At 33.4% G+C, this 23,364-nt stretch overlaps 1 protein-coding gene across 4 annotated transcripts in view; it reads left to right on the top strand.

Annotated features, from left to right (window-relative positions):
• STAG1 (stromal antigen 1) overlaps positions 1-23,364 on the top strand; it is a 387,806-nt gene that overhangs the window by 100,979 nt on the left and 263,463 nt on the right. For all 4 annotated transcript variants that reach the window (XM_045856709.1, XM_045856706.1, XM_045856708.1 and 1 more), the window contains 3 exons: positions 2,705-2,815; positions 9,188-9,290; positions 17,800-17,964. In XM_045856709.1, the coding sequence (XP_045712665.1) occupies positions 2,787-2,815; positions 9,188-9,290; positions 17,800-17,964 (297 nt within the window). In that variant the 5' untranslated portion in view covers positions 2,705-2,786. The remainder of the gene's footprint in view (positions 1-2,704; positions 2,816-9,187; positions 9,291-17,799; positions 17,965-23,364) is intronic.

Genomic DNA, 23,364 nt, shown 5'->3' with positions numbered 1-23,364 from the left:
CTTATTCTTGGAGATATAATCTATATCTCCAGTAGGCATCTATTTCTCCATTTTATGTGACTCACTTATTTCATTTTTGAAAGAGTGTTATCATTGGATACATAATTCATGTGTCACTTTTTGTTTCCTCTCAGCACTTTGCTATTCCATGTCTTTCCACTTATATAGTTTCCACTGAAAAGTATGATATAATCATCTTTGTTTTTTGGTATGTGTGTGAAGAATTTCTTTCTTAATTTTATTTACTTATTTTAGACAGAGGGGAGGGGAGGGAAACACCAATATGTGGTTGCCTCTTGCATTCCCCCTGCTGGAGACCTGGCCTGACCTGCAACCTAGGCATGTGCCCTGACTGGGAATCTAACTAGCAGCCTTTTGGTTCACACGCCGGTGGTCAGTCCACTGAGCCACACCAGCCAGGGCAGAATTTTATTTCTTTAGTGTCCTTTTTAATTTTCTCTTTAACTTTGTTTTTGGGTTTTTTTTCCAGCAATATTTTTTTATTTTTCAGAATATTTGTTCTCAGGAATTCTCTGATCTTTTCATCTGTGTTTTAATATCTTAAATTATTTTTGAAAAGTTCTCTTCTATTAGCTCATCAAATATTTATTCTGCTCTGTACATTCCCGCTCCCCCCCCACCCCCCCGACATTCCAGCTGTACCCATGTACATCATTTGATATTGTATCATGGCTTGCCTTAGATGCTCTGTTTTACCCTACTTCCCCTGATACTTTTTAAAAAATAGACTTTATTGTTTAAAGAAGTTTTAGGTTCACAGCAGAATTGATCAGAAGGTAGAGAGAAACACCCCCATACCCCTTGTTCCCACATACATACAGACTTCTCCACTGTCAACATGCTGCACCAGAATGATAGAGTGTTAGATCTTTTATGGTCACTGAACTTAAACTAACGTGTATTATAACCCCAAATCCATAGTTTACATTGGGGTTTACTCTTGATGTAGTACATTCTATCGGTTTTAACAAATACATATATCTGTGTTCATTGTAGTATATACAGAATAGCTTCACTGCCCTAAAAATTCTTTGTGCTTAACCATTTAACCTTCTCTCCCCTGAAACCCTGGCAACCACTCATTCTTTTGCTCTCTCCATAGTTTTACATTTTCCAGAACACTATATAGAGGAATCATGCAATATTTAGCAGTTTTAGACTGACTTCTTTTACTTAATAATATGCATTTGAGCTTCCTTCATGCCTTTTTATGGCTTGATACCTGATTTTTTTCATTGCCAGATAATATTTCATTGTCTGTATATATCACAGTTTATTCATTTCCCTCCTTTAAGGGTATCTTGGTTGTTTCCATGATTTGACAATTTTGGATAAAGCTCCTATAAACATCTTAATGCAGCCTTTGGTGTGGTTATAAGTTTCCTCCTTCCACACCTTCACACTCCCTTCCTTTTTTAATCCTCATTCAAGGATATGTTTATGGAGTGAGAGAGAAAGAGACATCAATGTGAGATAGAAACAATGATCTTTTGCCTCCCATATGTGTTCTGACCAGGGATTGAACCCATGACCTTTTGGTGTATTGTGTGATGCTCCAACCAACTAAGTCATATAGCCAGGGCATAGGTTTCCTATTATTTTGGATAAATACCAAGGAGTATGATAACTGGTAGTAGTTATTGATTATAGTCTGTATAGTCAGGATATTAATTTAATCATAATTTTTCCTTTCAAGTGACCTAAGTAGACATTTTTCAAAAGAAGATATGCTGATGAACAATAGGAACATGAAAAGGTATTCAGCATCATTAATCATTCAGGAAATGCAAATCAAAACTACAATATCACCTCACATGTGTTACAGCATCCATTATCAAAAAGACAAGAGATGAAGGCTCTCAGGATGTGGAGAAAAAGAAGCCCTTATACACTATTGGTAGAAACATAAACTGGTATAGTCTCTATGGAAAACAGTATGGAGGTTTCTCAAATAATTAAAAATAAAAATACCATGTGATTTAACAATCCCATTCCAGTGTGTATTTCACAGGAAACAAAATCACCCCAAAGAGATAACTGTGTTCCCATGTTCATAGCAGCATTATTCACAAATTGCCACGGTATGGAAATAAAGCCTATGGACAAATGAATGAGTAAAGAAAATGTGGTGTATAGAAATATACGACGACTATCATTCTGTGTTTTTTAAAAAAGGAAATACTATCATTTGACAACATGGGTGAACCTGAAGAACATTTTGCTAAATGAAATAAGCCACACAAAAAGATAAATACTTCTATTACTTATATGTGGAATCTTGAAAAACAAAGTTGGAATTTTAGAAGCAGTAAAAAAGTGATTTCTAGGGACTGTGGAGTGGGGAAATGGAGAGAGGTTGGTGCAGATACACACACACACACACACACACACACATACTTTTAGTTATAGAGGATTAAGGTCTGAGGATCTAATGTATAACATGGTGTCTATAGTTAATAACACTTTATTGTATATTTGAAATTTGCCAGGAGAGTAGAACTTAGATGTTCTCACACCAAAAAGGTAAATATATGAGGTGATAGATATGTTAATTAATTTGTGAGGAAGCTCTTCACAGTGAACATGTATATAAAATAATCACATTGTAACTCTTTAAATATCGTAAGTTTTATTTGTCAATTATACCTCATTAAAACTGGAAAAATATTTTTTTTATTAACAGGATTGCCTGGAGGTTATTTTTAAAGTTTTGAGTTGTACAGCACTTGATTCTTTTGCTCCATTGTGGAAAGACCTCTCCAGCAATGATTACTTCAGAGTTACCAGTGTTACAGTAAGTATTGTAGTTTTCTTATTTTTAAAAAATGTATGACCTTTTTTCTATGTCAAAATGCTCTCTAAAATGAGACATATCAAGTATCAAGTATGTTCTTTGATAATCAAGCAATATGTTTGAATTCTAAGAACTATTAGGGTATATAATTGTTATATCTCTCCATGGCCTTTGATATTATAATGTCAATAATGGTCTGATATTGAACAAAAATGATGTTGCTGTGTCATATCAAAGGTCAGCAAACTATGACCATGGGCCTATTCCGTTGTCCTGCTTGTTTTTGCATATAAAGTGTTAATTAGAACAGAGCCACATTCATCCCTTTACAGATTGATTATTTATGATCTTGTGCTAAAAGTTGTGATAGAGAATAGATTGTTTGTAAACCATATTTATTTTGTTTCGCCATTTACAGAAAATGTTTGTAGACCTTTATACTGTATCACGCTGTCTCCCTAACATACCTCCCACCTCCTTCTTGTGTTCTTTGAGATTGAGGTTGTTAAACCAGAAGTAAAAGTTTGTCCAATGAAGGACAAACCATTTGGCATTTTTGGTGACACCTCGTTAGATTTGTTGGAGTTGTAGGACATATATATAATTGGGTGTAATTTTTGGATTTCTTGGGAAATGTGATTAGTGTAATGGCAGATGCTTTTATAGGTTTCATAAAGATGCAGATTAGGAATCTGCATACCACAATTCTGTGTAATAACAGTTTAGATATAATAAAAGAGGTTAACAATTCATACAATTATCTCTATATTTTTACCCTCCTAATTTATTTTTTTGAGTGTAGAAGACAATTTTTTAATCTTCATTTTTAATTGAATTATTTGGTGACATTAATTAATAACAAAGTTTTCAGTTGTATAATTCTATAATACATCATCTCTATATTGTATTGTGTGTTCACTTCCCCCTGCCAGTCCAGTTCATTTATATACTTTTTTTAATGTACTTTTCCAAGAGACTGTGGTTGGCTTCCCATTGGTCTCCTGGCTTTTCCCAGAGTTGTAGGACAAAAAAGCTGTTCAAACTGCTTTACTGCTTGAAAAATCATCAGTACTTAACCTTCTTTCCCTCCCAATATAGAAGATACAATTTCAGGTTTTTCTAGTTACTTACCTAAAGCTTCTGTATTTAGTCTTTTACTTAAATCATGTGGAGACCTCCAAATTCTTTTTTTTCTTTTCCTTGTGCTTTTGTTTATCTTCATCCTGCCTGCAATTCCTGTGCACCTCTCTGCCTTTACCCTGTGAACTCATTTGTCCCTTTGTGGTCTTCGCTTAAGTGTCATGTCTCCAGTAAAGCTGCTCTGATCCCTCAAAATTTGGGTAGGTTCCCTCCTGAAATCCTGTAGTAAATACTCTGTGGGATTTTTTTTTTTTTTGTAGCACTATACTTAACATGTAGTGTTTTATAACTCTTTCTTATTGTTTCTGCCTAAACTGCACCTTTGTGCCTTGTTTTTGTATAGTCAACTCCTAGCATACTGCTAGGTATTTAGGATTTCTTTGATTGAATATGAAGCATAACTGGTATTTAAATAAATAGTGTATTTGAAGAGAAATTATATCAACATCACATGTTTTGTAACTGAATTTGTTTTTCCTGAATGTAAACCTGTGCTATGACTATAGGATTGGATAGTGGTGATCTGTGAGGTAGGTAAATGAACTTTGTTTTCAGTCTGTTAGCTGGAGATGGTACTCTTGGTCAAGTTGAAATCTCAGAAGCATTTACTGAAGATACACAATTTTCTGAAGATTTTACCAGGTTAATTAACAGTATACATTATTAACTTGTTTAATCCATCTATCCATCAGTATTGTGTCTGCATTGCAAGGAAAGGAAACATATCTCTTAGTATTTTTAAATTTTAATTTATATCATTTGTAAAGTGAAGATAATACATTAGAAATTAATCAATAAGAACTTCTCAAAAACAAATCTCTTGATCCAGTCATTTTTAATGTTCATTTCAACAATGATTTTTGTAATATAGGCACTACAAGGGTCACTGTAGTGAGTGACCTCATTATTTCTTGGCTTACTTAGATGTTATAATTGAAAATGAATTTGTCATCATAGTGCTGTTTACTATTAGGCATCGTCAAATGTTATCAATTATCATGTATATTCCACCACATATTGCTGTACCAAGAAGTATGCTAGGTTTTTGAGACCCAGTCCTTGTAGCCATTAGATACTGATCAAATAATCACAACTATGTGGATCTAAAGTGACTTCGGTGCTATGAAGGTAGATTAGAAGACTTTATGAGAACTTTAACACATGCCTTGATTTAGTCTTCTTTTCTAAGGATGAGATAGTTCAACTTAGTCTAAAGTGGAGGGAGGGTTTAGGGAAGGAAGGGATCATCATATTAATTTCAGATTGAAGGAATGGCATGTGCAAAGACCCTTAGAGGACTTATGGTATATTTGAGGTACTGAATTAAAGCTGTTTTCTTTTTTCTTAGTTGATAATAAGAGTGGCATGAAATAAGGCTTATGATAGAGTGGGGTTATACTGTACAGGAACCTGCTAAATCATATTAAGAATTTGTGTTTTTCTTCTGAGGAGCAGTAGGAAGCTATTGTACAGTTTTAAGCATGGAAGAGACTCAATAAGACATATACTTGGAAAATCACTCTTAGTGCAGTATAGTGACAAAATTGGAAGGGGCCACAATAGAAGGAAGACAACCTTTTAGGAGGAAGATGTTGCAGTATCCAGGCCAGACATGATGACAACTTGTACTAAAGTGATTACAGTAGGAATGGAAAGAGGTAGACAGAATTTAGAGTTTTTAGGGAGTTAAAAAAAAATCATTTATATAAGATTTGATGGGATTCTTCCATTCTCTTGATTATTGCCAGTAGTCTTATAAATGTGAATATTAGCTATTTGCAGGATTTGTGTAGAGCATTTTGTTGCATACCCTTTGACACCCAGCATTGTAAAGTGTCTATCCTAGAGAGAGATTTGTTGGATGTAATAAGAGTTAATGTACAAGGACAGTTGTTCAGCTCTGTAATAGTACAAAACTAGACACAATCTTAAGTGCTCACTGATAGGGAAGTAGTTAAATAAATTTTATAGATTTTATGGAGTACCATTCAGGAATCCTATGTATTTGTATGGAATTTTCCTATTTAAAATTTAAAAAATGGAAATATAGATACTTTATATTTTGATATATACATAAACACTATAGAAAAGTATTGATCAAACTGTTAACCATGTTATTCTGCAGATTGGGATTCAGAGTTAGGTTATGGCAAAGTACAACTCTTCTTTGTATTCTGTATCTTCTCTATTGACATTTAAAAAAACCCCAAATTTATTATCATATATTCTAATAAACAAACATACCTTCATTTACTAATTGGAGTGTATTAGTTGTTTGTTGGTAATAGCTGTCATTTTTTAAGCTGCAATTGGCAAAAGTCAGAAAACAAATTGTACTTTTCTCTTTTGTTAGTAAACTCTGTTGTTAAAGGATATATTAGTTTCACTAATGGGTCATATATTATAGGCTGGAACCAACCTGCTCCTGTTGTTGCCTAGATATTTCTATAAGCATCAAAAGCACCAGTGTATTCTGTTTACGTAAGAGAAATACAAAATATAATGTTCACATTCTATTATTCCGACATGGAGATAGAGAATTCAAGTTTACCTTGATATGTAAGTGTACTCTGTCACTTACTAAGTATGTGGCTATGGACAAGATTATCAGGTTTTCATATTTTTCGTTACCTCATCTGTAAAATTAGGAAAATAATATGTTTTCTTACTAGGCTTTTGTGCATGTTTTGTATGCACTGGCACACAGTATATGTTAAACATAGTGTATTTGAACTGTAGTGAGCAGAAAAAGCAATATGATTTATTGTTCTTTAGTAGAGACAAGTAAGATCAACTAGACCAGGGATTGACAAACTACCACTAGTGACTCAAATGCCTGTTTTCAAGTATTTTGGACAGCAGCCACATCCATTCATTTATGTATTGTCTCTGGCTGCATTCATGCTATGGTGCCAGAATTGAGTAGTAGATACAGAGATGTTAAGACTTCCACGCCTAAAATATTTACAATATAGTTAAGAAAATGTTTGATGATTTCTGAATTAGATCAATATTATTTATAGTTTTAGGTACTATTATAGGTTACTTTTTAAGAACTGCAACCAGAGACGTAAAATGACATAAAAATATTACATGCAGCACTGTGTAGAATGGCTTGGACAAGGGAATTAGGGGAAGCAGGGAAATAAGATTAACTCAGGGAGTGGTGATTATGGGTAATAATCATGGAAGAATGAGAGATAAAATTATTATACTGAGGGCAATTCAGAAGGATTTGTTGGCTAATGGCACTAGGAAGATTGATGTAATTCTAATAATTTTGAGTATCAAGACAAGATAGTGCTGTGGTAACAATAAATTTTATAACAACTTAAAGCACATGTATGCATTGACTTAATAAGTTGGTTAATTAGTGGTTATTGCCATGAGCAGAGAGTTAGAAATAAATCATTATTGGACTTAACTTTACATGTTGTATTTGGTGAATTTGAGGTAGCATTAAAAAAAAGTTACACATGTAGTTAAAAATCTTGAGTGACAGATTGTCAGAATTATTGATAATATATAGCATTTATATATATATAAATTAACAATATAGAATTTAATGAACAAGTTCTTGTTCACATTGTCTATACCTTTTCAATGCCATGCTAGAGCCAGCTTGTACTGGACTGGAGAGCTGAACATCAAATTTCTAGGAATTTTGTGACCCTGATTAAATATAACATAGCCATTATAAAAAGTTAAGTCATACTGACTTAAAATTAAGTAAATAATATTAAAAATAAAATAATACTCAAAATTCATCACTTTCTAATTATTTTACATATTACTTTATGCTCTTTAGGTTTTTGTTTACACCTATTCTATCTGTATGGTGGAAACACTTTTAGTGGTGTACTGTTAATTACTTCCCAACTCTATTCAGTAGTGGTGGGAATACTTACATTATGAAAATCAGCAAATACTGTAAATCAGAGCTCAGTTTATTGTTTTGTCAGTTAGTTGTCTGTAGACTCCATAGATAATGGAGAAATTGTTACTAATGGAGATTAAATTTGTATTGGGTCTATAGCAATTGCATAGCACAAATAATTGACGTATTCTTCCAGTATTTGAGAACTGTTATCCAATTCAGTAAAGTTTTACACTATTGAACAATGAATTAAGTTTTAGCATATGTCTTTGTCATTTCACTTGTATTCTGTTCACTCGAGATAACAAAACTGTTGACCATCTTTCATGCCAAATCCCTATTTGTTCATCACTTGCAACCCTAGGTTAGTTCTGAATACAATAGTTTGGCAAAATTATCAGAATTATTTTATGTGAATGAGTGAGCTGTATGGAATTTACCATAAAGAGTATTATGTAGTTTGCCCTGACTGAGGTGACTCAGTTGGTTTGGTGGTGGTCTGCAAAGTGAAAAGTCACTGGTTTGACTTCCGGTCTGGGCACATAAGAGAGACAACCAATTGATGTTTCTCTCTCACATCCATGTTTCTCTTCCCCTCTTCCTCCCTTCCTTACCCCTCTCTAAAATAAAAACTTAACATACTTTATTATTGTTTGTAAATTGTATGCTATGCATCCTTAAATCGGTAACATTTCTAATTGTTTATGTGCATGTGTACTGTATTTTTTGGACCATAAGATGCACCTGGGTTTTAGAAGAGGAAAATAGGGGAAAAATTAGAAGCAAAAAATATGGTAAAATATTTAATAACATAAATAACCTAATATTTCACCAATGTAAATGTGAATAGAACTCAGCAGCATTAACAACCATTATTCCTCCCAAATGGGGGGGGTGCATCTTATAGTCTGAAAAAGTAGGGGTTTTTTTTGTTTGTCGTTTGTTTGTTTGTTTGTTTGTTTGTTTTTGGGGGGGGTTGAAGCCCAGTTGTGAACATTTACCAGCACATTACTGGCTTTCATGATTTTATAAAGTAAATAAAAATTTCCCCAAACCTTTATCTTTTCATATTGAGGAATTAGTTTTTTTCAGCTGTATTTTACATTTATATTTTGTCAAGCAGCTGCCATTTGCAGTTATTTCCTCCTCTTTACTTCTCTGTTTGCGAGCTTCATTTCACTCAGTATTGTTATGGGATATTAGCCAGGAAGGATAACATTTTTGATTTGCTAAAGTAGAAGTATAAACCACTTCCAATCATCTGTATAACAGAAGGTAAAGGAATGTAGTGGAACAAAACTGAATTGTATTAATGAATTAATTTGTTCACTAAAATAATATATCACATTTTCTAGGGATTCAACTAATGAAACCACTGCTCATTCTGATGCTGGCAGCGAACTTGAAGAAACAGAGGTCAAAGGAAAAAGAAAAAGGGGTCGTCCTGGTCGGCCTCCAGTATGTATTATTATACTTGTCGTCTTTGTTTCTATAATGGTTACCAAATAAAAGGGCTTGATTTGAACTGTTATCTAGTACTGTCAGTACTTTTAGTGACATCCTAACGATTCTTAGAAACTTCATAAATCGTTGTGGTGGTGATGGGAAAAAAGTTAATGGTTATAGTATCTTTATTGCTCTCCATGTTTCTCTTGTAAATAAATGGTAGTCCATGAGAAGGCATGGAGGTGATTAACGTGGAATGTGAGGTATAGTTAGTAATGACTCTCTTGCTTTTTAGATGCAACTCTGATTTCTTGTGAGCTCCTATGTGTGTACTTTGGTAGCATTAGCTTGGGATTTGGGGCCAGTCTCATAATATATTTTCATTCACACATGACTGAGAAGTTTAGAAGACCTCCAGGTATTCTTACATTGAAGGTTATCTTTATTCTGAATACATGAGTCATTTAATTTAAGGCAGCATAAGTTCTTAGAGGCAATAGTATGAATGTGTCAAGGAATTAAGGCTTGTTGCTGTTCTGCATTAATTTTATGATGTGGTTTGTCATTAGTAATTTTTATTCTATTTCTTTAAATGTTTATTATAGAATATTTCAGTTTCTTTTTATAAGGAGGCATAACAGTATAATGAACCTTTCATGTAACCATTATCCAGCTATGGCAGTTATTAAGTCATGGCCAATCTTGTTTTATCTCTCTTCCCATTCTTTTCTTCCCATGTTATTTTGAAGGTCATCCTAGACATCATTCCATCTGTAAATATTTCAGCATGTACTACTAAAAGATAAAGACTTAATCTCTCTCTCTCTCTCTCTTTTTAACATCACCCTAGTATCATTATCATGTCTCAAGGTAACAATATTATTAATATCACCAAATAACCAATTAACCAATTTAAAGTGTATAATCATTTCGTTAACATTATTGCTTGAAACACAGTTTGTTGGTTTGAATTATGACACAAATAGACCTACCTATTAGTTGACGATTGTATAATTTAACCAGTTTTATGTCCTTTGTGGTGACCTAGGACTTTTTTTTTATGTGTTTGCTGTTCCATCAGTATTTATCTTTTTGGCAGTTTTTAATGAGCTTCAGTGAAACTTCATACCCTTTACTTTTGCAGGACAATCTTTTAAAAAAAAAAGGATAAAAAGGTGACTTCTACCATTTTGACTACAGTTGCTTTTATCCCCCACCTTATTTAAAGGAAAAAAATTACAGAGGAAAAAACATACATTGTAACCATTCTTTATAATACTTATTAATTTTATTAATGGTTCACATGTCTCTTTTCACTTATACCTGTTTCCTGCGTTTCTCCTTTGGGCTTTGCACTGAGCTGATGCTTTTTGTGCCATTTAATCTTCACAGCAATACTATGAAATAGGTCCTCTTTTTTTTTTTTCATTTAAGTATTTCATATACTCTGTTTTTTAAAATTTTTATTATATTTTTCCTCATACCATTTAGTTCCTTTATACTCCCCACAGTCACCACACTATTGTCCATGTTCAAGAGTCCTCCTCCCTTTTTGTGCAATCCCTGCATCCCCCTGTCACCACTTCTTCTACCTTAGCTGTCACCCTGCTCTTTATCTGTAAGTCTGTCTCTGTTTTCCTTATTAGTTCAGTTTGTTCATTAGATTCCACACGTGAGTGAAATCATATGTATTTGTCTTTCTCTAACTGACTTATTTCACGTAGCATAATGTTCTCTAGGTCTACATATACTGTCACAAAGAGTAAAATTTTTCTTCTTTTTCACGGCTGAGTGGTATTCCGTTGTGTAAATGTCCCATAGTTGTTTTATCCACTCATCTACTGATGGACACTTAGAGTGCTTCCATACTTGGGTGATTGTAAGTAACATTGCAATGAGCATAGGGGTACTTAGGTTCTTTTGAATTAATGTTTTGGGTTCCTTCTGATATATTCTTGGATGTGAAATCCCTAGGTCAAAAGGTAGATCCATTTTTAATTTTTTGAGGTTATCTCCATACTGCTTTCTGCAGTTGGCTGCACAAACCTGCATTCCTACCAACTGTGCAAAAGAGTTGCCCTTTCTCCACATTGTCTTGTCTCTTAAAGCTTCTAGCACATTCATACTGCAGTGTATCTTATATAGAGCTTTGCAGTAGTGTAATTTCGAATAGTTAAATTTTCTTATACTGCAGTGCTAACTTGTACTTAAAACTGTTTACCAGAAATGTAGGTATACATTAAATTAAGTACTATGTAGTTATAGTATAGCATTGGTCCTGAGGATTAATCAAAACTCTGACAGTAGATTGCAACATTTTCATAAAGATTCAGTGAAGAATGTATATCTTTGTGACTGAGCATATTGTCCATGAAATTCATTATGTAATATGTTGAGGCAGGCTTTTTTTCAGGTATGTAGTTTTATTTTTCTACAGATTTTCATGAATAGCTTTTTCCCTCTACTGTTTCCCTTGAATTAGCTGCAATATTGAACACATGACCCTAGTGTTCACGTCACTAACCTTGTGGTCCATAAAAATCTTTCTTACATGATTGCTTATGAGAAAAGAAATACGAGTGTTTCTCTTCACCACTAATTGACAAAATTATATTAGGATGTTGAAAAATAAATCTTAAATACTATAACCTCTTTGAAAGTTGTGTTGTGCTAACGTGCAAGGATCAGCATTTTTATGTGTGTAGTACATAGTACCTGCATGATGAATGAAATAAAAGTTGTGTTGCATGAGTGAAAAAAATCTGTTTCCTAATACCTTGTATTCTGTAAATTTAATCAACTTGCATTTGCTTATAATTACATTCAGGTTATGTGTATTTGGCAGTAATACCACATACGTGTCACTTGGGCACAAATTTTGAAAGGTAGAATAAGTGAGACTCCTTTAGTTAAAACACAGAAACTAAACATGACCACTAGTTTGAGGCAGATAATTTAGAAGAGTTCCACTAGCTATTAATAGATGAAAGATTTCCTAAGTGGGGACTTGTTGGGGTAGATGGAGTATGCTGATCTTGTTCCACCAAGGAAAATATGTCTCTAGGATCAGTAAGCATTTAAAGATCTGTGCTGAGCTATATCTATGCTAGAGCTAAGTGTGTATGTATTTTGGCAGTATGTTGTGAAGATCCCACCTAATGGCCTGGGATTCAAGGACAGGACTTAAGTTTGTGGGGTTAAGCTGGTAATAGTAGGACTAGTTTGAGAGGAACTAAATTAGATTAGATGACTGACTAGATTACAAAGGCATTGTTAACCAGCAAACTTAGGCAAAGACTCTGTTCTTAAGGTGGCACAACATGAGAACTGGACCAACGAAGAAAGTTTGATGTAGAATGTAATCCATTTCTTTCATTTGAGAGCACCTTGAGTCCTTGTCCAGGAATGGGACTACAGATGTGGTCCCTATGTGGCCAGAAAAGTATAGGGAAGGGAGCCTGGCAAATCACAATGAAAGGGTTATGTATGTATGTATTATTATTACCCTTTGAAATAACTCAACAATTCTTAATTTTTATGTTTATTATTAACTTATTAATTCTTACTGATTTAAATTCCTGTAAGTGGAATCATACAGAATCTGTCCTGGTGTGACTAACTTATGTCACATAGCATAGTGTCCTCAAGGTTCATCCATGTTGCAGCATGCAACAGAATTTCCTTCCATTTTAAGACTGAATAACATTCCAATGTGTGCATATGGTACATTTGGACACTTGGATTACTCCCAGGTTTTAGCTGTTGTGAACAGTGTTCTCTGGGTATATAAATAGCTTTCAAGACCCTGCTTTGAGTTCTTTTAGATATATACCCAGATGTGTAAATTGCTGGATCATATAGTAATTCTTTTGTTGATATTTTGAGGAACTGCTATGTGGTTACCTACAGTGACTATACCATTTCACATTCCTAGCAACAAAACACAGAGTTCTGATTTTTCCAAATCCTTTCCAAGACATGTTTTCTCTTTTTTTATAATAGTTATTCTAATAAGTTGAGGTGGCATCTCATTGTAGTTTTGAGTTGCATTTCCCTTTTGATTAGTGATATTGGTTATATTTTCATGTGCTTATTGGCCATTTGTTTATCTTCTTCGGAGAAATGTTTATTCAAGTGAGTCCTTGACCCATTTTCCAATCTGTTGTTTGTTTTGTTGGTGAGTTTTACGATTTCTTATCAGATACATGATTTGCAGATATATTCTCTATGGATTGCCTGTTTACTCTTTACCTATTGAATGGCCTTGGCACTTTTGTCTTAAATTATTTAACCATGTATGTGAGGGTTTACTTCTGTGCTCTTTTTTCTATTGGTCTCTGTTTATCTTTATGTTAGTACCACACTGATTTGATTACTGTAGTTTTGTAGTAAGTTTTGCGATCAGTAATTTTGTGTCCTTCAGTGTTGTTCTTTATTTAAGATTATTTCAGCTCTTCCAAGACCTGTGAGATTTTCTTTGAGTTTTAGAATAGGTTTTTCTATTTCTGCAAAAAAAAAAAAGATCATTGGGAATTTTGATAATTACATTGAATCTGTCAATCATTTTGGATGGTATTGACATTTTAACAATACTAAGTTTTCCAATTCATATGATTGGGATGAGTTTCCATTTATTTATATCTTTAATTTTTTTTGCATTTGTTTTTATTATGTTTAAATGTCTTTGAAAGGACATACAGGGATGAATTAATTAGTTTCCTCTTAGGAAAGAAGATTTTGGCTTGAGAGCCAGGTGGGCAAGTTTTATTGTATAACTTTAATCATCCTTTGAATTTTGAGCCGTGTGTATGTATTAGCTGTTCAATAATGACACATAACCATTTCCCTCTGTATTCTTCATACATATATGCATGCATACATACACATGCGCATGTATGCACACTACTAAGAAGATGTCTTTACTCCAAAGCAGGAGCACCCAAACAAGACTTGTTAGGAGGAGTCAGGATTTAGAGTCCAGCTAAACAGAATGAATGTGTGAAATGATTTTTTTCAGGCAACTTTAAATTGATCAGTATAGCAGGATTGTAGCCTGTAAAGATTCATGTGTAGTAGATGATTGAACAGGTAGTGACCAATCTCTTTATTTGCCGAGGAATTTTTTGGACTTTAACTAGATGGTTTATGAGGGTTATAGAAGATCAGAGTTTAAATGAACAGGGATGTGATGGGATTAAGTTTTCTGTTATAAAGATTACTATTGTTACAGTGTTAGAATAGAATGGCCTTGTCCAACAGATGTGTAAGCCACGCCTGCAATTTAATATTTTCTAGTAAGATAAAACAAAATGGGTAAAATTAACTTTAATAATATAATTTATTTAACTTAATATGATACATTATTTCATCATATCAATATAAAATTAGAGTTATTTTATGTGCTATTTTTTTGTACTAAATCTTCAACAGTTTGTGGATATTTTATGTTACTGCACATCTCATTTTTGGCTAGCCATATTTTTAGCTTCGTGAGCCTAGTGGTTTCCATGTTGGACAGTGCAAACATAGAAAATTATCAAGGTCCACTCAGAACACAAAAGCCTCATCGGTAATTTGAACAGAAAAAGTTAATGTGAAGAATTATTAATAATTGAAAACTCCTTTAGGAATTGCAAATTAAGATGAGATGCTATTATATATCTGTTAGAATGGCTGAAGTCCAAAAACCCTGGAATACCATTCTCATAGCAAGGATGTGAAGCAACAGGAACTCTTACTTTTTGCTGGTGCGAAAACAGAATGGTACAGCTACTTCGGAAGATAGTTTGGCAGTTTTGTAGAAAACTAAATACAGTTTTACCAAATGACTCAGCCATTGTCCTCCTGGGTGGTGTTTATACTACTTTGAAAATTATGTTCGTACAAAACCCTGGATGTGAATGTGTATAGCAGTTTTATGGCTAATTGGCCAAAACTGGTGACTGGGATATCCATCATTAGGTAAATCAGTGACAAAATGTGATACATTTATACAATGGAATCTTATTTAGAATTAGAAAGAAACTTGTTATTTACCCACTGAAAGACATGGATGACTCTTAAATGTAAATTGTTAAAGTGTAAGGTGCCAGTCTGGAAAGGATACATACTGTGTAATTCCAATTATATGACTATTTGTAAAAGACAAAACTATACTGATGATTTTAAAATATTCAGTGTTTGTCAAGGGGAAATGGGAGGTTTGAATGGGTGAAGCACAGACATTTTCTTCAGGTGGTGAAACTTTCATCTGTGATAACAAACATACATAAATGACATAAGCATTTGTCAAAACCCATTGAACTTTACAGAAGAGAAAATTTTATGAATACAGATGGTTTAAAAATCATACATAAACACACACTGATGGGAGTATATCAGATGGACATATGAACCAACTGAAGCTCACTCAATGGCCAAAGTTGAAACACGTTGATCAACAAAATAAAATAGTGTTGGAATTATAATTTAAAGTATAAAAAATGTTGATTAGTTTACATTAGTATAAATGATCAAATGAATGAGTGAGAATAGACAAATCTCCCATACTGAGGGATTCCAAATAATATGTGTAAGTATTCCTCCTTCAATGAGGTAGAGTACAGGTCCTCACTCTTTGAATGTGAGTGCATGTAATGACTTTGTTTGAAAGGGTACAGTGTGGAAAATGGAGGAAAAGTAACTTTACATTGGTGAAACCTGACAAACAACACCTCAGCCAACTCATTAAAGTCAACAGTAGTAGTGATTATATGTAGTCTTGATATGAGGAACTTTAAAATAATACTATCTCTCACATCTTTTTTTCCCAAACCCATAATTCAAATCTAGTCTTTAGCAGACCCACAAATGAACCCAGTTGAGAAACATTGTGCAAAATACCTGACCAGTAATTTCTCAAAATTGTCAGGGTCACCAAAAATCAGAAAAGTCTAAAAATGTCTTAACTGTCACAGTTACTAGGACTTCAAAGTGAATCGATGTAAATGTAATATGGTATTCAGGGTGGAGTCCTGGAAAAGAAAAAGGACATTAGGCATAAATGAAGAAAATTTCAAGTATGGACTTTTGTTCAATATTGGTTCATTAGTTGTAATAAATGTATTATACAAATGGTAATCGTTAATAATAGAGGTGACTAGAAGTAATGTATATCCTCTATACGGTCTTCACAATTTTTTTTGTAAATCTAAAACTTCTAAAGTAATTTAATTAAATATAAGTAAATTTGTGTATAAATTCAAACACAGAAATGGTTGTAAGGCTGTTTACTAAGAGGAGTAAAAGTACTAAGGACACAGGAATAGAAAATGAAGGTAACAGGTACTTTAGTGGTGAGAGAAGATTTAGTGGTGAGAGATCTTCCATGCTGTGATTTGTAGTGTTCCTCCAATGGCCTCTAGTTACAAAGCCTAACATTGTAGCACATGACAAAAGAAATATTTACAGGGTCCAGCTCCAGCATCAGAAATAGGATAAATAAGGGTGAATTTGGAGGTGAGAGGCAATAAATTAATGACTGAATAGGCTGTTAAAAAAGTAAATTAAATCACTCAAAAGAGAAAATAAATATTGAGAAGAACAGATACTCAACAGAGACCTAAGGTAACACTAAACAGGTAAGGAACATAGGGACAGAAAAGGTATCTGAAATGAAAAGAAGTATTATGGCCTATTAACTTTCAAGAAATGTTTATTGTATTTAGCAACATTAATTTCATTGGTGAGTTTGGGGAAGCAGCAACCATGATAAGTTTATATATGAATGAATGAAATTTATGGGAATAATCACAGTGATTGCGAGCAATTCTATCTAATTACCCTTTCCCCTAAAGGTGAAACATAGATAAGGTGGTATTTAGTGTTGAATTATTATTATTTTTTTAAACTGAGAGTGTAAGACCTGGTTGGGTAGCACAGTTGGTTAGAGTGTCGTTTCATTGTGCCGAGGTCATGGGTTCTATCCCTGGTAAGGGTACATACAAGAATTAAAAACCTAGAGGCACGAAATGTGATGTTAATTGAAGAACGTAAGCTCTATCAAGGCAGGAATGAGTTTCCTTTGTTTATTCCCATATTTCCAGTACCTAGAATGGTACCAAATATGTTCAATGTATATTTGTTGCATGACTGGCTAAGAAATAATTGAATACTTCACTAGAGGGAGAAGTCAAATATGCAGTATTGCCAAGTAGTTTTATCGAACAAGTTTCTGAGAAAAGGAGAGTATTGAAGAGGGTATGAAGAAAGACATGTCAAGAGAGGGACATTATTAAAATGTTTTATTTTTATTTTCATAAATAAGCTTTATTTTAATTTAATTAACTTAAATTAATTAATTTACTCTTTGCTGTTTGCACTTTTTATCACTGAAAGCAAATTGTAAGCCTTCCTTTGGTCAGGGGTTATGTGTCTTTCCTTCAGTAGTACTACCTACCTTTCACAGGATCAAACATAATTTTAGAATACTCTGCTTAAAGCAAAGTATGCCTACATTTATTTTTTTCATGTTTTTACTCAGTCTACAAATAAGAAACCTCGAAAATCTCCAGGAGAGAAAAGTAGAATTGAAGCTGGAATTAGAGGAACAGGCCGTGGAAGAGCTAATGGGCACCCTCAACAGAATGGCGAAGGGGAGCCTGTCACATTATTTGAAGTGGTGAAACTGGGGAAAAGTGCAATGCAGGTAAATTTTGAGTGTTTTTTTTTCTTTCTTTTTTTCATTTATAAAGCAATACGTGAAACCTGTTAGTGTATATATTGATGTTTTATGTACTCTTGTTGATTGTATATTCAAGAAGTTTATCCTTAAAGGTTTTGCTTTGGTTGTTTTGTAGAGTGTCAGGGAAAGGCATTTTGTTTAATAGTAAGATATACTGTAGAGTACATCGTGCTGAGTAAAATGACTTACATATCATAAGAGAAGCTGCTTAGGAGAATATTATTGCTTTAATGATATATTTTTTAGAACCTGTCTTAATATAGGTAATGTGTGCATTAAAAGAAGAAATTGTATAAAAAAGCATTCCTAATTAGTGAATTAGGAATAACCATAATTAATGTTTCATGGTTATATTGTGTGTGTATGTGATCTTTTATAACCTTTTTACTCTACTCTTTCTCTTCATTCACTCAACAAATATCATCAACTCTTCTGTAAGAGCACATTTGTATTGGTTTCGTGCTATAAGGGTAAATAACAATTATTCATTTTAAAATACTAGAGGTGAAATTTCATTAAAAGGTATTTAACTGTGTGATGTATAAATATCATATTACTCTTCCCAAAATTGTATTAGTTTATATTTCACCAGAAGTGTGCCTAGCAATGGGATATTTTATATTTAAGGTTTTCCAATTACATGGGTGAAAAGGGTATATTTTACTTTGCATTTTTATTTTTCAACTCGTATATTTATTTGAATTTGAAATTTAGGTAATTTATGAAACAGATTTACTTTTAGAACTAAAGGCAAGCAACTTTTTTATTTTTTAGCAAACTTTCTCTATTTTCTACCTGAATTTCCTTTTGAATTCCTTAAGAGTTGAGTGTTTACTGCTTTTTATGTATTGTTATATCAGATTGATGTGTTCACAGGTTTTGGAACTGGTGTGGGAAGGAAGGGAGAAGGTAGGGTAGCAAGATGATGCTAGATGGTAAAAGAAATACTGAATTCTCAGTTATCTAAAGCAATGGGCAACTTGTAAATTATGTAAGTATAATTAGAAAATAGATTAAGTAACTTTTAGTTATTAAGCATGACAATTATACTTTAATAGAAAAATTGTTAACAAGTTACAAAAAATTTATTTTTAAGACCTACTTTATTGTATTGTAAATACAAGCAGAAAAATGAAGGAAGTTTTATTTTAATGCAGAATTTTTTCATATAAAACCTTATTTTAATAGGTATTTGCTTATGTAAATATAGTTTTAATGCATATTATGTTAAACCTCAGTACCAGCTTTTAATATGCACAAAATTTCATCTGTATTTGAAAGAAAAGAGTGAATAATATAAGCTGTTTCTTTTTGTCTACTATGTTCTTTCTATATTCTTCATTCAGATCAATTTTCCCTAATGCTCTTTTATACCATTACTCTCTGCTTAAATTATTTTGAATCCTTATTTTATGAAAGGTAATGATTAGTAGTCAGCCCTCTGGTGCTTTTCATAAAGAGCTTTAAACTCACGTTTTCAACTTTTTTTCACCATTTCTCTATATGTGTCTGTCCTGAACATGTTTTAACTTTGTTTTCTTTTTATATTAATGTTATATATAATTATATATAGTATTTTTATATACTGTATACTCATAAAATAACACAATAGATTATATTATAATGTGAAATATATTTTATGTTAATAAAACATTGTATTTTTACTTAAATTATATTTTATCTTCCTAAGTATCTTCAAATTAATCTATACATTTCTGTAATTTTTTTCACTCAACATTCTACTCTGGCCTTTTTCCCCCTATGAATTTACCTTATATTTTTATACATTTTTTGCACTACTATCTAATCTGACTGGGTCATTCTTTATTTACCAGTTTGTATTTGAGCTGCTTTATTCTTCAAAATGCAGTACATGTAAGATAACTACTTTAGAATAATAGTATTTTATTAAAAATAGTACTTCTTTGAATATTCTTTTTTTTTTTAAAGGTTTAGCTTTTAGCCTATTGCAGTTTTTGTGTTTTTTTTAAGATTTTATTTATTTATTTTTTAGAGAGGGAAGGGAGGAAGAAAGAGAGAAACATCATCTGCGGTTGCTGGGAGTCATGGCCTGCAACCCAGGCATGTACCCTGACTGGGAATCGAATCTGCGACACTTTGGTTCACAGCCGGTGCTCAATCCACTGAGCTACACCAGCCAGGGCTGAATATTCTTTTATGTTCATCTGAAATGTACATGTGGGAATGTTTTTGTAACATAAATTCCTGAAAGTGTTTTTGAACAACAGGAATGCGTGTTTTAAAAACTAATAAAGGAAAGTGCTTACTAACTCCTTATTTCAAATGTAAAGTAATAATAGATAAAACATTAAAAAGATAATACGAACATTAATGAGTTTAGAAATGAAAATTTTCTGTGGTTTTGGTATAAGAAAAACTATTAAGTGATGAACAGGATTAGGATAGAGAAGCAGTTACTTGTAGCCAAGAGTTTGCAAAGGAAATTAAAGAAAGTTGCTGCTAACTGCATAGGCTAAGGCTTATGTTGAGGGTGATCATATGTCTCAGATTACTCATGATACTCCTAATTTATGCATATTATCAATGTAGTTATTAATAGAGATTCCTTTAATACTTAAGAGGTTCCTAGGTTAGGTAATTGTTTATATCAAAACTTATGGGATATCAAAGGCTGAGGGAAGGGAGAAGACAGGCATAGGTATAGTCCTTGTAAACAGGGTCTGAATTGAAATGTCTGCTTATTTTGTGTGTGACTGGGACTTTAAAAATCCTTAATATTAGAACAGGAAGCACTGAGCCCATATTGTATGCTCTAGTTTTGCATTGGAGTGACAAGGATGAGCAGAGGTAGTCATAAAAACTTGGAGAGGGAAGAATAGTTAAAATAAATAAGTATACTTAAGATGCTAAAGAGATTAAAAAAGGAGGATAAACTTAGTAAATTAGTTTTACTGAGGGAAAAAGAACATTAGATGCCATCAAAGGGAAAATTCAAAATTTGGCATTCATTAGAATGTATCCCAGAGAAATAAAGAAGTAAATATGAAAGAGCAATTGAGGGGCTTTGGTATGGACTGAAGGGTCCCATAATATGCCAGGAGAAGTAGTCAGTGGAAACAGGATATGTTCCAAAACATAGTTTTTAAAGAGATAATTTGATTCATTTTCAAACACATTTTTTTAGATCCAAGGGTTCGTTCTCAGAAGTGGACAAGATAAGTGAAAATAATTATATAAATATTAATAGTATATTATAACTACAGAATATTGAGGATTAAAAGAAATCTTGAAATATTTTATCAAAGAATGTCTGACTTCTACTACAATGCAAGTGATGTTGAAATATGCAAAATAAATTCCCCTTCTAAATTACATTATATTTACAAGTATGGAAAGGAACTTTTAAATAATACATGTGATAAATAAGATATATGCATAGTTGAAATGTGAATGTTAATGAAAATACTGGGGCCAGCTAAAGCACTGCTTGGATAAATATGCAGTCTTAAATGTATTACTTATTAGCAAAAGCAGTAGAAACTGGAAAAAAAATAAAGCAAACTTAAAGTAATTACGAAGAGAGGAATAAAACTAGAAATGGAAATTAAATAGAAAAAGAAATGGTAGAAAAGGGCAGCTAAATAAAAATATTAATCATTTGAGTTCAATGTATTATCATGGCCTGGAGGTTTTATTTCAAGATTTCAAGGATAGTTTAATATTAGAAAATCTTTGACTGTCCTAAACCAAATAATCATGTTGTGGGGGGTCACCAATCCTTACCTGAATTGATACAGAATGCTTAGAAAATTTATTAGCTAAAATGTAGGTGATACTCATGATGAACAATAACTCTTGGTGAATTTGGAACAAGAAGGAAGTTCCTTATCTTGGTAATTGTTATCTCCCAAAAAGCTATAGCTTACACCATATCATTTTTAACAGAGACATTTTAACCTATTCCCAGGACCAAGCAGTAGAGTTTGACTACTATTCAGTACTCTTATAGGATATAAAAATTCTGACATTTATAAAAGGTGATAAAAAATTATCCATTTCAGAAGTTTAGAGATAGACTGTAAGCTATTAGAACTAATGAAATGGACTTTGAAAGTTTCTTTGGGGGTTCTATCAGGGGAGTGTAGCTACTCATATACCCTTGATGAAAGATCAATCTTCTATTCTACTTGGGAAGGTCGTCCTTTTCTACCAGGTGTGCAGCTGCACGAGGAATGCACATGGGTTCATGAGGGAGGAAGGGGGCACCTGCCTAGCCAGCTAGATCAGCGGAATCAACCCTGGCAATCAGTGGGGTGACAGATGTCATAGTAGTATTGCCTTCACATCTGGTAGCTGCTGGACCAGGCAATCCCACATTTGCATGTGAATAAACTGGGAGGATCAACTGGAGAGCGAGACAAATCGCGCAACCCAGGGTTCCAACATGGGAAAATAAAGCTGCAGAACCTCTGACTGAAAATACCTGGGGGTTGAGGCAGAAGGAGAAACTCCCAGTCTCACAGGACAGTTTGTTGGAGAGACCCACAGTGTACTAGAATGTACACAAAACTACCCACCTGGAAATCAGCACCAGAAGGGACCATTTTGCTTATGAGTAGTGGAGGAAGTGACTGAAAGCTGGCAGAGAGCTCAGCAAGAGGCATTGTTTCCTCTCGGAACCCTCCCCCACGTGTAGCGCCACAATGCAGCAATGTGGGTTGCACAGTCCTGGAGAATACCTAAGGCTACACCCCTTACTACGTAACAGGTGCACTGAGTAGAAAAAATATAGCCCAAATGAAAGAACAGGTCAAAGCTCCAGAAAAAGTACAACTCAGCGATGAAGAGATAGATGCACAGTTCCAAACACTGCTAATCAGAATGCTGAAATGGTTGAGTATGGTCACAAAATAGAGGAAAAAGTAAGGCTACGAAAAGTGAAATAAAGAAAAGTGCACGGAGAACCAGTGGTGATGGGAAGGAAACTGGGACTCAAATCAACAATTTGGAACAAAAAGAAGAAATAAACATTCATCCAGAACAGAATGAAAAACAAGAATTCAAAAAAATGAGGAGAGGCTTAGGAACATCTGGGACAACTGTAAGTGTTCTAACATCCAAATCACAGGGGTGCTGGAAGGAGAAGTGGAAGACCAAGAAATTGAAAACTTGTTTGAACAAATAATGAAGGAGATGTTCCCTAACCTGGCAAAGGAAATAGACTTCCAGGAAGTCCAGGCAGTTCAGAAGGCCCCAAAGAAGTTGGACCCAAGGAAGCATACACCAAGGCACATCACCATAACGTTACCCAAGATTAAAGATAAAGAGAGAATCCTGAAAGCAGGAAGAGAAAAAAAGGAGACAGTTACTTAGGAAGGAGTT

Source organism: Phyllostomus hastatus, unplaced genomic scaffold (assembly GCF_019186645.2).
Source record: "Phyllostomus hastatus isolate PE091 unplaced genomic scaffold, TTU_PhHast_1.1 phas_scaffold_129, whole genome shotgun sequence".
Taxonomy (NCBI): Eukaryota; Metazoa; Chordata; class Mammalia; order Chiroptera; family Phyllostomidae; genus Phyllostomus; species Phyllostomus hastatus.
The sequence above is the reverse complement of the archived record's forward strand: the minus strand, read 5'-3'. Positions and strand labels throughout refer to the sequence as shown.